The sequence below is a fragment of the Microcaecilia unicolor genome, chromosome 12 (genome assembly GCF_901765095.1).
Source record: "Microcaecilia unicolor chromosome 12, aMicUni1.1, whole genome shotgun sequence".
Taxonomy (NCBI): domain Eukaryota; kingdom Metazoa; phylum Chordata; class Amphibia; order Gymnophiona; family Siphonopidae; genus Microcaecilia; species Microcaecilia unicolor.
Genome location: NC_044042.1, coordinates 25839320 through 25854095, shown reverse-complemented (window position 1 = coordinate 25854095; position 14776 = coordinate 25839320). Strand labels below are relative to the sequence as shown.

Genomic DNA, 14776 nt, shown 5'->3' with positions numbered 1-14776 from the left:
GAAGCAAGCTAGTAGCAAACAGGACCAGAAAAATCAACCAATATAGCATCAGTTTTCTGCCTACCACCACCAGTCTCCAGGCAGAGACGCTACCTTCCCTTGTGGACTTTTCATGGCAGGGGCCAGTGCAAGGGCCTGAGTGTTGCCGCAAAAGCAGCAGCAGTAGCTCACAGTGAAAATGTGTGCTCTGATTTCAAGCTCTGCAGTGGACCCAGCCCTTCTTAGCTTCCGTATGGGAGACAGGGCCTGGGAACAAAAACAAAAAAGGAGGTAAAAACCCTCACGGAACCGTGAGATATAAAACAAAAAGTGAGGAGAGTGAATGAGGATACCAAAAAATATTTATTCACATGAAAAATAAAAATTAAAAAGTAACATAATATACATAAAAATGACCCGACACGGCCGTGTTTCGGCCCAAAGGCCTGCCTCAGGGGTCTTTGTAACCTCAGAAAATATAACTCGGAATGTGTGCTCCAAGGGAAATAACAAGACAAAACTCTCTTAGGTCTCCTCTCTTCTAAAAAATATATTAAAAAGCAAAACGAACTTGTTATACTCCTCTCTTCACATTTGTACACATCTCTTCGGAGAGGAGTATAACAAGTTCGTTTTGCTTTTTAATATATTTTTTAGAAGAGAGGAGACCCAAGAGAGTTTTGTCTTATTTCCCTTGGAGCACACATTCCGAGTTATATTTTCTGAGGTTACAAAGACCCCTGAGGCAGGCCTTTGGGCCGAAACACGGCCGTGTCGGGTCATTTTTATGTATATTATGTTACTTTTTAATTTTTATTTTTCATGTGAATAAATATTTTTTGGTATCCTCATAGACAGGGCCTGGGAGCAGAGCACATGCTGGCCCAGTCTCTAGCCTCAGCACCAGTGGCGTAGCTACGTGGGGCCAGGGGGGGCTGTGCCCCCATAGATTTGGCCCTGGATCCCCCTGCCGACAACACTCTTGACCCCCCCTCCCGCCGCCAACCCTCCCCTGCCGTCGCCGGGGGCTACCTTAGCTGGCGGGGGACCCCAATCCCCGCCAGCCGAGGAGGTCCTCTTCTTCCCACGAAGGCTTCGTTCTGCTTCTGACTCAGCCAGGCTTTGTTCTGTTTCTGTGAGTCTGACGTCAGAAACAGATTGAAGCCTTCGCGGGAAGAAGAGGACCTCAGCTGGTGGGGATTGGGGTCCCCCGCCAGCAAAGGTAGGCGATGGCGGGGGAGGGTTGGTGGCGGGAGGGGGGGTCGAGAGGGTCATCGGCAGGGGTCGTCAAAGTTGGCGGCGGCAGGGGGAGTCGGCAATAATGGGGAGGGTCGTTGGCGGCAGAGGGGGCGATAATGGGTGGGGGGGTCGGTGGCACCGGGGGGGAGCTAAAATGTGCCCCTCACCTCGGGCTCTGGACCCCCCCTCCTGCCAAAGTCTGGCTACGCCCCTGCTCTGCACCTTTGCAAAACGTTGGAGGTCCTTTTATTAAGGTGTGCTGAAAAATGGGCTGCGGCAGTGTAGGCGTGTGTTATGGACGTGCGCAGATCCATTTTTCAGCGCACCTGTAAAAAAAGGCCTTTTTAACATTTTTGCCCAAAATGGACTTGCGGCAAAATAAAAATTGGCACACTTCCGTTTTGGGTCTGAGACCTTACTGCCCGCCATTGAATTAGCGGTAAGGCCTCTCACGTTAACCACGCGGTAATCGTCTATGCGTATCATCGGAGTTACCGCCGATTTTCACTGCGCGCCAGAAAATCAAACATATAAACGGCAAGTGACCGACTCACCTGCAAATGCGCAGTAGAGACTTCCCTCTCTGTCCCACCCTCGCGTCAAGATGTGATGACATCAGAGGGCGGAACAGAGAGGGAAACGGAGTCAGAGTCACTGTCAGACGCTGCCACCTGGAAATGAACATCGCGCGCACCAACCTCCACCCTCCCCCCATCCCCGCCGCCACTCCCGCCCTCCTCCGCATCAGGCCCCCTGAACTGACCTGACAGCGCCTCTCACCTCTGTGTGGAGCCGCTGCAGGCAGCAGCAGAGCGATCTGCTGCTGCCTGCAGCGCTTTCACATGGAGGTGAGAGGCGCTGTCAGGTCAGTGAAGGGGGCCCGGCACGGAGAGGGGAGGGAGCGGCGGCGAGGAGGGTCGCTGGAAATCTCGCCCGTTTTTAACGGGCTTAACGGCTAGTAAAATATATTTTCTGGCGTGCGTAGCGGACAAGCGTCAAAAATGAAATTATTGCATAGGCCATGCTGTAGTCGAGCAGTAAGTCTGAATTGGAACCACGTAGGCGCCTACGCGGTTTAGTGAAAGGGCCCTTTAATGCTGTTGCCGCTGTCATTCACCATGACGATCAAGCCTGGGATTGACCCCTATTATGAGCAGGAAAGGTCCAGGGGGAACAGAACTTGGAGAGGGGGAAGGGGAAGTGGAATCTTATTTCCTACCTTACGACCAGCTTCTGTATTACAGAACTTCTCAGCTTTCCTGTCTTCTTTTCTATCTCAGCAGGCAACTCCCTGCATCCATTTCCATAACTTCAGCATTTTCAATACAATCAACACCACAGCATGCTCTCACAGTCTCTCTCTCCCCTCATGTTCTCTGTGACTCACTTTCATTTATAACAATCCAAAGAATTAGGGAAACAAACTAGTATCTCTATCAAAACAGCAAACCCGTTTGTTTGTTAAAGGGTACCACCCTATGTGGCTAGTCAGATATCAGTTATTAAAAAAAACAAATGAAACCTCAAAGACTCCCAGGAGGGGTATTCATAGAATTATCAAACCCACTACCTATTTTGGATTTCCAGTTCTATCATTGAAAAATGACAGCTCACATTGGTTTCTTTGGTAATAATCTATTTGGTAGACCTTCTTTTAATCCTGCTAACATATAAGACCTCAACTAGGACTCCTGATGAAGCAGTTGATGCTGAAACATGGCCAGTGTTGAGTCTTGTTGTCTGACTACTATGATTGATCCTGAGCATATGTGCATTGCACACCTGAAGAAAGGACGTCCTTGATGAAATCTTGGTTCACCCATTGGGTCGTTCCCACTGTGATTTTTTCTAGATCAGGATGAGGTACAGCTCCATAGCTAACATAGTGTTTGACAGTACTTTCCCTTCAAATTTAATGCACGTAGGAGTCCTTTTAAGAAGCCGTGGCAAAAGGGAGACCCTCTTTTACTACAACGGGTAAAAGGCAGGTCTTTGTTTTATTCAAGAAATGGCCCTGTGGTAAGTGGAGCACTAGCTGTGTGGCCATTTTGGGGGGGAGCACTTACCGCCACCCATTGACTTGGTGGTAAGGGCTCCCATGCTAACCCAGCGGTAACTGGGAAGCGCGTGGCACTGTCCTGTTACCGCCAGGTACATACCAGCGCTACAAAAATTGAAATATTTTTGCAGCGCCAGAAATGGTGCGTACTGGGGTGGGGAACTACCGCCGGGCTGTTGCCATAGCGCAGCGGTACTTCCCTTGTAGCAAGTGGTAAGCCCACATTGGCCTTACCGCCACTTCGAAAAAGGGCCCCATAGAATTGGTTGATGGAAGGTAATGAGGTACAGCTACATAGCTGAGAAAGTGCTCGCTAGCAAAAGTGGGGCTTCTTCAGAAAACGAAGCAGCAAATTCTCTTACTTAAGATTTGATCTGGAGAAGAAATACAGAGGCCGAACAGTTACAAAAAAAAAAACAAGTTAAAACAAAATTTTGGTATAAAGCAAATTTATCGCCGTACAAAACAAATGCATATATTCCGTGTCTAAAGAAGGCCTTGTGAAAGAGGTTTCCACACATGAACTTGGAGACGGCACTCTTCTTCAGAAGTCCGCCAATGTACATTGCCTTTGAGGCTCGACTTTTGATAATTCCCACGCTGGTCCAGAAAAGGGAACTGCAACCTGCAAAGAATCCATGTGCTGAAAAATGACAGAATTGCAACAATATGGGTTTATGTAGACTTCTGTCTATGCCTACCTTATCTTGAACCACTGTCCTTAGTAAGGCACTGTAAAATTTGAAAAAAGAGGTTCATTAGCACAAAGCTGCCCCATGGAAACTCCATTTGTCGGACGATTTAATAAACAGGTTACACAGGCAAGAGCAGCAACATAAACAAAACTGGCTAAACTGAAATTGGTTCTCCTTCCGGATCACTTATGAACGGGATAAATTAGGAGGAGACTTAAAGCGAACTGTCAAAGCCACCACTGGGCAATCAACAGCGTTTACCTGTAGAGGCGTTTCCACTAATCACCACTTTCACACTGAGAAGGTGGTGGACACCTAGCGGCAGGGGCATAGCCAGACTTCGGTGAGAGGGGGGGGTCCAGAGCCCGAGGTGAGGGGGCACAGAAACAGAAGCCTGTCCTTGCAGATCAGCAATGCGGCCGCACCGGAGAAGAGGACTTCGGCTGGTGGGGGTTGGGGATCCCCGCCAGCAAAGGTACCCGACGATGGCGGGGGAGGGTTGGCGGCGGGAGGGGGGGAGTCGAAGGGGTTGGCGGGGGGGCAGGGCCAAATCTACGGGGGCCCATGCCCCTGTGGCCCCACGTAGCTACACCCATGCCTAGCGACCCTTTTACTAAGCCGTGGTAGGCTCTACATGCGTGCAGCATGTGCCAAAATGAGACTACGGCCATGCCAAAAACGCCCTCCTGGTAGTAATTTCAGATTTAGTGCAGGCCCATAATGCTTGGATGATTTATTTATTTATTTCCTCCTACGTGCACCGGTTCCAGTGGTAATCAGCACTTGGCACACGCCAACCAGTCACCGTGCACGTAGCGCATGCGCCTTTACCGCTAGATCAATGGGTGGCGTTAAGGGCTCAGGCCGTTTTTGGACATTTGCTGGTTTCATTTTTACTGCAGGCCCTTTTCCCGTCCCATTAATTAAAAAGCCTTTTTTGTACATGCGGAAAAACTGGCCCGGTGCGCACCCAATACACTTGCCTAGGCTACCACAGGCCACTTTTTACCACAGCTTAGTAAAAGGACCCCCTAGAAAAGCTGTTCAGTGAAGACAGGGTCAGTGCTAGACATATTCCCCCGGATTCTGTACATGGCGACTAAAGTTATGTGCGCAAATCAGTGCTCATAGCCAATTTGCGCGCACAACTTAATTGATTAATGAGCCAATCAGCACCAATAATTGGCTGCTAACAACCAATTATTGGCATTAATTGGCCTTAATTGGGAGTTATCGCCTCCTCCGTTATTCAAAAGCATGTGACCGGATAAATGCCCCATAACCGTCTATCCGGCGATATTCGGTGGGGGATAGCTGGCTATCTCCTACTGAATATCGCTGGTTAGTGGCTAGCAGATAGCCGGTTATATTGGCCAAAATAACCGACTATCCACTGATTTTCGCACCCACTTTAGCGGCTATGCCCCCTGTTTACTAAGCCGACTCTTTGAATGGTCTGTGTAGGCATTGCCACGCAGCAGCCATTACTGCGGCTTAGTAAACAGGGGGATATTTTTCATCAGCTAGAGGATAACTGGTTAAGTCTGAATACCAACATATCCGGTTATCTTCTAACCACCTACAATTAACCGGATAGTCAATACCGGTCATCGGAAATGGTCTCTATAGTATTTTTTAATCTACAATTTGGCAATCCTTAGCTTTCAATCTAAAATTTACATCTTTAAATATTTATTTCAAAAATAATACTTATTTGAAACTTTTAAATTAAGTCAGTTGGGGGACCTCTAACAACATGACTCATGTTTCGCCTTCAGGCTGCCTCAAGGATTGTCCCCTTCATTAAACTGAACCCATCTCTTCGACATGAAGACTCACAGCATCAAAGATGGTCAGTGTCAGATGAGTATTATTTTTTTAAATAAATATTTAAAGATATAAATTTTGGATTGAAAGCCAAGGATTGCCAAATTGTAGCTAAAAAACTGATGATGAGGTAGGTGTGTAAATCTCGATAGCGATATAAAATATATGCTATGGATTTATACCAATGAGGTCTTGAAACTTTAAGGCCTAATAGTTCTAGGTGGATATGGATATGACATTTGAAGTACCTGGACTATATTGAGATTAAAATTGTCTGTGGTACTCGGAATATCAATATTCTATGAATTGCACACACTGCTGATCCATGTCCCCCTTGCAGTGATTCAGCAACAGCCACTACCCAGGTACTGCTGCTGAATATCCAGGTTTTGTTTTTGCCACTGGTGGTTGGCATTTTACAAAGAGCACCAACCACCATAGGCAGAATATCGACAGAAGGATTTTTATTGAACCCCTGTCAGTCTCACTGACACTAATCAGAGGTGAGGCAGATCCTGGGGTCGATGCATTAGAATTTTGTTCTAATCCACATATTGCTCTGCATTTATTGTTGAAAATATAAAAATCACAGATCGGAGATAACCGGGGCAAGTTTTGCATTGGAGAAAGAGGGTTTACTATTTCAGCTTATCCCTCCCTCATTTCTTAACGGACTACTGCTGCATACCTTTCACATCAAGCCTGCAGTCCACCGAAGCTTCGCCAAGTGAGTTAACGGCTTTACATGTATAAACACCACCATCAAAGGGACGAGGTTTCCGGATTTCCAGGGAGCAGATACCGTGGTTTGTCAGTGCTCTGTACTTGGGATCTTCTCCAATCTCCATCTGATTTTTCATCCAAACTATTTTTGGCTGAAATAAAGAAAAGCATTGATTTTTGATGATTTATTCTATGCTTTCAAATTATTCTTTTTAATGATCTGTGCAATTACTGTAAATCTTCAAAGCTTTTAGACAGTGAAATGCTATTTAAAATGCAGTGCTGTATAGATCTAATAGGACTATAACACAGCAAATCAAAAGGTTCGATACGATGGACCTTGATGATCTTTGTACCTGACCAGCTTACGTAACATGTGTGCTACACTGAGCCCACTCCCCTTCTCTGGCTCATCCTTCCTCTAGTTGTGTATGCATTTAACATTAGAGTCTCGATTATTCGATGAAACCAGGACCGGCCCATTGTTGGGTAAGTGAAAAGTCGGATAATACAGTAAACAATGGTATCCCCTCACACAATGCACAGATTAGCAGAGGTCGGATAATCGAGACTGTACTGTAGTTCAATGGTGCACCTCATCACAATATCATTACCTCATGTGCTCACAAAATGATCCAATGTTGTCTTAAATATGTCAAGTTCAAGTTTCCTTTATTCGATATACCGCAGTAGAACGTATGCCATCACAGCGGTTCACATTATCACTAACATAACAGAACCCAAAGAAGGAAAATAAATACAATTTCTAAAGGAAAGCCAAAGAGAGTAGCAGGAAGATGAAAGGGAGAACAGAGAGGAGACAGGAAAGGAAAAGAAAGGGAGGTAGGCTAAGTATTGCAATGAGAACATTCTTGGGGGAAGAAAGGAAGGAAGATATGAAAAAATTATATACCCAAACCATACACTTGCCTAAAAAGAATGCATTTTTAGGGCAGTTCTAAACTCCCCATGGGATTGGAATCGCCACAACTCAACAGGAAGAGCATTCCAAGGAGCCAGTCCTACAACCTCTTTCGAAAAGTGGCCAAAAGGACTATTTGAGGAGCAGGTACAACCTAGAGAGATTGATCCGTGGAACGCAATGATTGGGCGGGAGAGTAAGGAAGCAGATACTGCAACAGAATGGGCAGTTGACCAAAAGTAAATGTTTTATGAATAAGAGTCAGAATCTTGCATGAGATTTGTGTGTTCTACCGGGAGCCAGTACTCTTGCTGTAGAAGAGGGGTAATGTGATCATATTTCCGACTGACGGAGATCAACTTAACAGCTGTAATTTGTATTATTTGAACGTGATGGGGGTCACATTGCCACAATCTATTAAAGATATTACAATAGTCAATACTTGTGAGTACCAAGGCATATGTTATGATATGAAGAGCGTCAGCGTCCAAAAATGGATGAAGCAAACATATCTGACAAGCCCATAGAAAGATGTCAACACTATATTAGAGATATAGGTAGCAAATGTAAGATTTGCATCAAAGGTAGCACCCAGGATTTTAAGTGAATTGACAATGGAATTGGGGTTACCAAGGAGACAGGGAGGCTTTCTATTAGTCGGGGGAATACCATGAGAAAATACCATTGCCTGTGTTCTGGAAAGATTTAACTTCATCTTATGGTAATATTTATGTGCTTATGAGTCTCAATCCACAACAGAATCCTTTCCAATTTTGGAAATAAAGCACCCCAGGCTACCTGGTCTGAGGAATCAAACACAGCCAGTACTTGAATAACATCTGCGTAGATAAAGGGCCAAAACCCAAGGTCTGTGACACTTGATGCCAATGGGGCCAAGAATATATTGAATAACAGGGGAGCCAAAAGTGAGCCCTGAGGAACTCGAGTGCGAAGGAAAGGCGTCAGATCAGACATTGTTCCATAAAATATGGTATGAATGATCACAGAGATAAGATTGGAACCAATGCCATGCAGTGCCAACTACTCCGATCTGTTGTAATCTCTCGAGGACTAAGGTATGATCTAAAAGATTAAATATTGATAAGAGATCGATAGACTGTAATAAGACTGCTTGGTTGCGGGCTAAAGCAGCCTGCACTGTAATAGCCAAAGCAACAGTGCAGATTCTGTACTACAGAACTGATGAAACTCCGTCTGGTGTGATTGAAGAGCAGCGACAGTATCCACATGATCTGATAAACACTTTAGAACAAGGGCTTCCATTACTTTGGACAGGCCTTCACAAAAATCTAATTTCCATATTCAAGGTTTCAAAATATGACCTATTATTATTTGCATATTTCCTAATCTAGATAACAGGTTGCACTCATACGATGAAGCAGGAACTTTGCACACTCAGGGCCCGATGCTAATACGATAGACACGGGGTTATCTGCTGCTTTCCTTCTGATTGGTAGCATGCAATCTTGCTCCTATTTAGGATTCGGTGACCTGGATTGGCCACTGTTGGAAGCAGGACACTGGGCTAGATTGACCATCGGTCTGACCCAGTATAGCTTATTTTAAACATTTCTGACCCCAGTGGCGTAGCGAGGGTGGCTGCCACCCAGGGCGGTTTGCCGCTGCGCACCCCCCCCCCTCGGGTGCAGCATGACACCCCCCTCGGCGCATCAACCCCCCCCCTCGGCGCATCACCCAAGCCCCCCCCCCCCCGAGTGCATTCTTGCCTGCCATGTGCACGCCGCTGGGGGGATGTTGGTTCTGCTGGTTCCCTGCTCCCTGTGCCCCGGAACAGGAAGTAACCTGTTCCGGGGCAGAGGGAACAGGGAACCAGCGGAGCCGACCCCCCCCCCCCCCAGCGGTGTGCACCCAGGGCGGACCGCCCCGCCCTTGCTACGCCACTGTCTGACCCTCTTTATGTTCTTATGATAGATCCCATCTCGGTGCTCTCCCCAGGACTCCCATCTAACTATTCTCAGCTCAAACCCCTGGATATCTAATTTTTATCACTACAACTCACTCCCTCTCATAGTACTAACACTACTTCCACCACTATCCCAACCACCTTCAAGGCCTGTTGTTTTCATAGAAATCCTCCTCATTGATGAAAGAGGTATATGGGCTTGTGAGAAACACAATGAATGGTGCAGTACAGAGTTTCCCAAGTCAGCTGTGAAGTACCCCTTTGCCGGTCAGGTTTTCAGGATATCCACCATGAATATGCATGAAGGAGATGTGCATATAATGGATGCAGTGCATTCAAATCAGTTTGCTTGACTGCTAAATATGAAAAAGTAGCAGCGGAAAAATGTGGTTCCATTATATCCTTTAATAAAATTTGGTCTCCTGTACACAAATACTCATTCATCTAACGTTCAAGATCAAGAGCGGGTACTAATTTATACGATCTTCACATTGCAGCATATTCCACAAATAAACTTTAATTTTCCATGACACAAAGGCAAACATAGACCCCTTGGTATGTAATTCATTTATTACAAGCTTATTCTTTGTATTGTACTCGATAGCGTACTCTATAAGTTAACTAGCCGTTGAGCCCGTAAAAACGGGCTGGTATAGAGGTTTTCCTCCCCCCGCGGTCACCACCGCTCCCCTCCCCCCCGCGAAGTCGCCACCGCTCCCCCCCCCTCGAAGTCGTCGCCGCCGCCGCCACCCCTCCACCCGGCCCGGGCCCTCTCTTCACTTCTGAACTTACAGATCCATTCGCCGAACGCAGCAACGCACGTCAGCTGAGCTGCCCCTTCCTTCTCTGCCTGTGTGTGTCCCGCCCTCACTGACGTTACGTCACAGGAGGGCGGGGCCACAGGCAAAGAAGGAAGGGCTCGCTGCAGCTCAGCTGATGTGCGTTGCTGCGTTCGGCGAATGGATCTGTAAGTTCAGAAGGGAAGAGAGGGCCCGGGTGGAGGGGTGGCGGCGGCGACTCCGAGTGGGGGGAGGGAGCGGTAGCAACGTCGGCGGCGCAGTTTCCCTCTCTGTCCCGCCCCCCCCGTCATCACGTATTGACGCGGGGGCGGGACAGAGAGGGAAGTCTCTACTGCGCATTTGCAGTGAGTACGGTCACTCGCCGTTTATATGTTTGATAGCCGTTGAGCCCGTAAAAACGGGCTGGTATAGAAGTTTTCCTCCCCCCGCGGTCACCACCGCTCCCCTCCCCCCCGCAAAGTCGCCACTGCTCCCCCCCCCCTCGAAGTCGTCGCCGCCGCCGCCACCCCTCCACCCGGTCCGGGCCCTCTCTTCACTTCTGAACTTACAGATCCATTCGCCGAACGCAGCAACGCACATCAGCTGAGCTGCCCCTTCCTTCTCTGCCTGTGTGTGTCCCGCCCTCGCTGACGTTACGTCACAGGAGGGCGGGTCCACAGGCAAAGAAGGAAGGGCTCGCTGCAGCTCAGCTGATGTGCGTTGCTGCGTTCGGCGAATGGATCTGTAAGTTCAGAAGGGAAGAGAGGGCCCGGGTGGAGGGGTGGCGGCGGCGACTCCGAGTGGGGGGAGGGAGCGGTAGCAACGTCGGCGGCGCAGTTTCCCTCTCTGTCCCGCCCCCCCCCCCCCCCCCGTCATCACGTATTGACGCGGGGGCGGGACAGAGAGGGAAGTCTCTACTGCGCATTTGCAGTGAGTACGGTCACTCGCCGTTTATATATATTGATATTAATAGTATAAACATATCAACTTGTTAATTTGTCTTATCTGGTTACATTTGTTATTCTGATAAAAAATCAATAAACATAATTGAACAAAAAAAAAATCAAGTTTATGAATATTTATTATGGATATCCTGAAAACCTGACTGGCAAGGGGATACTCCAGGACCAACCTGGGAAACACTGGTATCGTATCATGTTACCATGCTAAGAAAGATAAATCATTTGCATCCTTCCCCGTTTACCGTAGGAGTCCCACGGACAGAGCAGAACAACTTGGTGCTATATCCAGTGGTGGTAGTCCTGTCACTCAGAGCGTGAGTAAATATAGGAGCTTCTGAGAAATCATGTTGAGGGAACTCCGGAGGACTGTACACAATACCTGGTGAAAGAAACCAAAAGGTCAACATGAACCAATAAACCCAACCTTTTGACTTCTAACTGAAAGGCACTTGAATTATTTCCTGTATCCACGAGTTCTGGAGATACAGAATAAAGGGATTCTTGTCTTACTGACTTATTCCATCTCTCCTGAGTAAGCCGAAGGTGTATAGGGTGCAGATTTAACAAACCTAGGGGCCCTTTTACTAAGTCGCGGTAGGCTCTACGCGCACACAGCGTGCACACAAATGAGACTACTGCCAGGCTAGAACCCTCCTGGCGGTAATTTCAGATTTAATGTGTGCCCATAATGCGTGGTTGAAATAATTATTTCCTCCTATGGTAATCGGCACTTGGCGTGCACCGGTCACCACACGTGAAGAACGTGAGCCTTTACCGCCAGATCAATGGATGGCGTTAAGGGCTCAGGCCGATTTAGGGTGCGCGCTGCTTTCATTTTTACCGCAGGCTCTTTTCCCGTCCCATTTTTTAAAAAGCCCTTTTTTTGTAGATGTGGTAAAAACTGGCCCGGCGCACGCCCAATACACATGCTTACACTACCGCAGGCCACTTTTTACCGCGGCTTAGTAAAAGGGTCCCCTAATGTTGAACAACATTTCAGCCTGTATCCTACCAAAATGCAGGCAGCATTCAACGTAACTCTCTTACTAGGGACTTTACACCTAAACTATCTTTACTTTCATTAGTCCCAGTACAATATATTCTCACATCACGGTTTTCACATGCAACTCAAGCAGTATTATTCTTGCCTCAGTAGTGCCAAATTGCCAAACAATGATTTTATGGCAATTTTATGACTTTTTAATCAAAACCATTTACCGAATAGTAATGGTGACAGGAATAGTTCCCTTGGTAAAATTGGTTGAGCTGGCGCTGGAACAGCGTAAGGGGGAGGTCCTTGACACAGCCAGGAGGCGAAATATGCATGTCGGATAGCTTTGAGCCCCCTAGTCCGAACGCACCTAAGATAAGTGTGCTTAAAATATTAATATAAATGAATAAAAGCCGGTGAAGAAAACCCATGCTGCTGGAATAGTCCTCTGCCTCGCCACACACCTGCCTTCTTGATAAATGCACAGTCCTTTGTCACCGACGCCTTTTCACTTAGACCACACTGGTTTTCTGCAAAAACTTGGAAGTAAAAGGAGTTACCCATGACGAGGTCGGAAACGGTGCAGTAGGTCCTGTGGTAGTGCTCCAGAACGGTGAACCACTTCTAAAACAAACAAAAAAACAACAACCTTGGTTTAATGAACATAGCTGAAAACTACACTCTATGCAATTAACACAGTGGCGTAGCCACAGGTGGGCCTAGGTGGGCCGGGGCCCACCCACTTAGGGCTCCGGCCCACCTAACAGTAGCATACGTTTAGCGGTAGCTGGTGGGGATCCCAAGCTCTGCCAGCTGAAGACCTCCCCCCTGATGGTAATGAAAACGCTACTCTCCACGATACTGGCACCTGTACATGCTCCGTTTTCAGCGCATGCCTGCTGCAGACTGCCAAGATGGAAAGAAGCGTTTTCTCACCAGCTGAGATATTTTTTTGGGTGGTGGGTGAGGGGAGAACACTTAGTGCCCACCCACTTCTTGCCTAGGCCCACCCCAAATCTGTTGTCTGGCTACGCCCCTAAATTAACATCTTCTTGGCATCCACAGGGCAAATACCTGAAACCCTCAACCCCACCTTGCTGAACAACTGCAGTTACATGAAGAGAAAGCTGGTACAGTTTGAAAAAAAGGAAAATATTAGCTCATACTCTCACAAAGGTATTTGGTGTACTTTGAAGCAGAAGTCACAATAGAAGGCACTCAAAGATGGACCCACAAACAATCATTCACCCACATACTTAAGCTCTTTTCACCCTCCTCTTGGTGTAATTCACTTTTACTAAGCTGCGTAAGCACCTACGTGCGCCCAACGCATGCCAATTCCAAGTTACCGCCTAGCTACTGCATGGTTCGGGAGGTAATTTCAATTATGACGCGCGTCCGATACAAGCGTCATAAAATATTTTTGTTTTCTGGCGCGTGGGCAATAATCTGCATTTTGACAAGCATTGACCGTTACCACCCGGTTAATGCGTGAGACTTTACCGCTAAGTCAATGGCTGGCGGTAAGGTCTCAGACCCAAAATGAATGTGCGCCAATTTTCATTTTGCCGCACATCCTTTTTCGGACCAAAAAAAAAGGCATTTTTTTTATAGGTGCCCTGAAAAATTACCCTGCATGCAGCCAAAACACATGCTTACACTACCGCAGGCCATTTTTCAGCACAGCTCAGTAAAAGGACCCCTCAATCCACCGATCTGATTGACTAAATGTGCTCTGAAGACTGTTTTCAAAAGTACTACTTTGGTTTTGACAGCATTCAGCATAGATATTCATGAGATGTAGCTACATTCAGAGCAGAGGAGGAGCCTAATGGCTAGAGCAGTGGGCTGGGGACTAGAAGGCACAGGTTCAAATCTCACAGCAGTTCCTTCTGGCCTTGAGCAAGTCATGTGACTCTACGCCTTGAATCTGATGCTGGGTAGGCTCTGGCAGCATTGTCAGTCCAAGTCATACCCCCTATATTGGGAAGAAGCAATAAAGTGGTACCTTACACTGCACAGGAGAAGACAATGGCAAGCCACTCGTGCATCATGCCAAGAAAAACACTGGGGGGAGGGGGGCAGGAGTCAGTTCAGCTAAAAGCACATCTAGATCTGGATATCTGCATACATTTGTTTCCAGAATAGGTGCTGCCAAGTGATTCCCTTTTGTGTAGAACAGCTCAATCTTGTCCTGGGTGTACCTCCAGCATGTGTATGGGGTTGTAGTTCTGATTTTCCCAAGAAAAGCAGGGTTTATATGTTCATGTATGAGATGAAGGCTTCTCTCCTCTTCCTTTCCTTTCCTCTTCCACTCCCTTGACCCCCCCCCCCCCCAAACTTCCACCCATCCACCTTCTGTAATCTGGCATCTCTCTCTCTCTCCCCCCCCCCCCCTCCCTTCCAATTGGACCAGTGTCTCTCCCTCAGTGCAGTCTCTGCCTCTGTCTCTCTTCCCTCTGCTCCTTCCCAGTCCAGCATCTGCCCCCTCTCTTCCCCTCCCCTTTGCTCCAGGTCTCTCTCTCTCTTCCTTCAGAGGGACTGAATAGTGAACTTAATTTTAAAGTTTTTATGTAAGACCCACTGGCCTTTATGCAGCCTTCCTACGTGGTTGGCTTGTCAAGCTGTTTTTTGTCCATTCCTGCATCCTTCCCC

The 14776-nt window shown here is 47.3% G+C and overlaps 1 protein-coding gene across 1 annotated transcript in view; it reads right to left on the bottom strand.

Annotated features, from left to right (window-relative positions):
• Positions 1-3814: 3814 nt before the first annotated feature.
• The window catches only part of MYBPH (myosin binding protein H), a 48903-nt gene continuing 37941 nt past the window's right edge, over positions 3815-14776 (bottom strand). The window contains exons 7-11 of the mRNA XM_030221464.1: positions 12586-12745; positions 11373-11509; positions 6488-6674; positions 3979-4009; positions 3815-3902 (exon numbers count right to left, since the gene is read on the bottom strand). Coding sequence (XP_030077324.1) covers positions 3999-4009; positions 6488-6674; positions 11373-11509; positions 12586-12745 — 495 coding nt within the window. The 3' untranslated portion in view covers positions 3815-3902; positions 3979-3998. The remainder of the gene's footprint in view (positions 3903-3978; positions 4010-6487; positions 6675-11372; positions 11510-12585; positions 12746-14776) is intronic.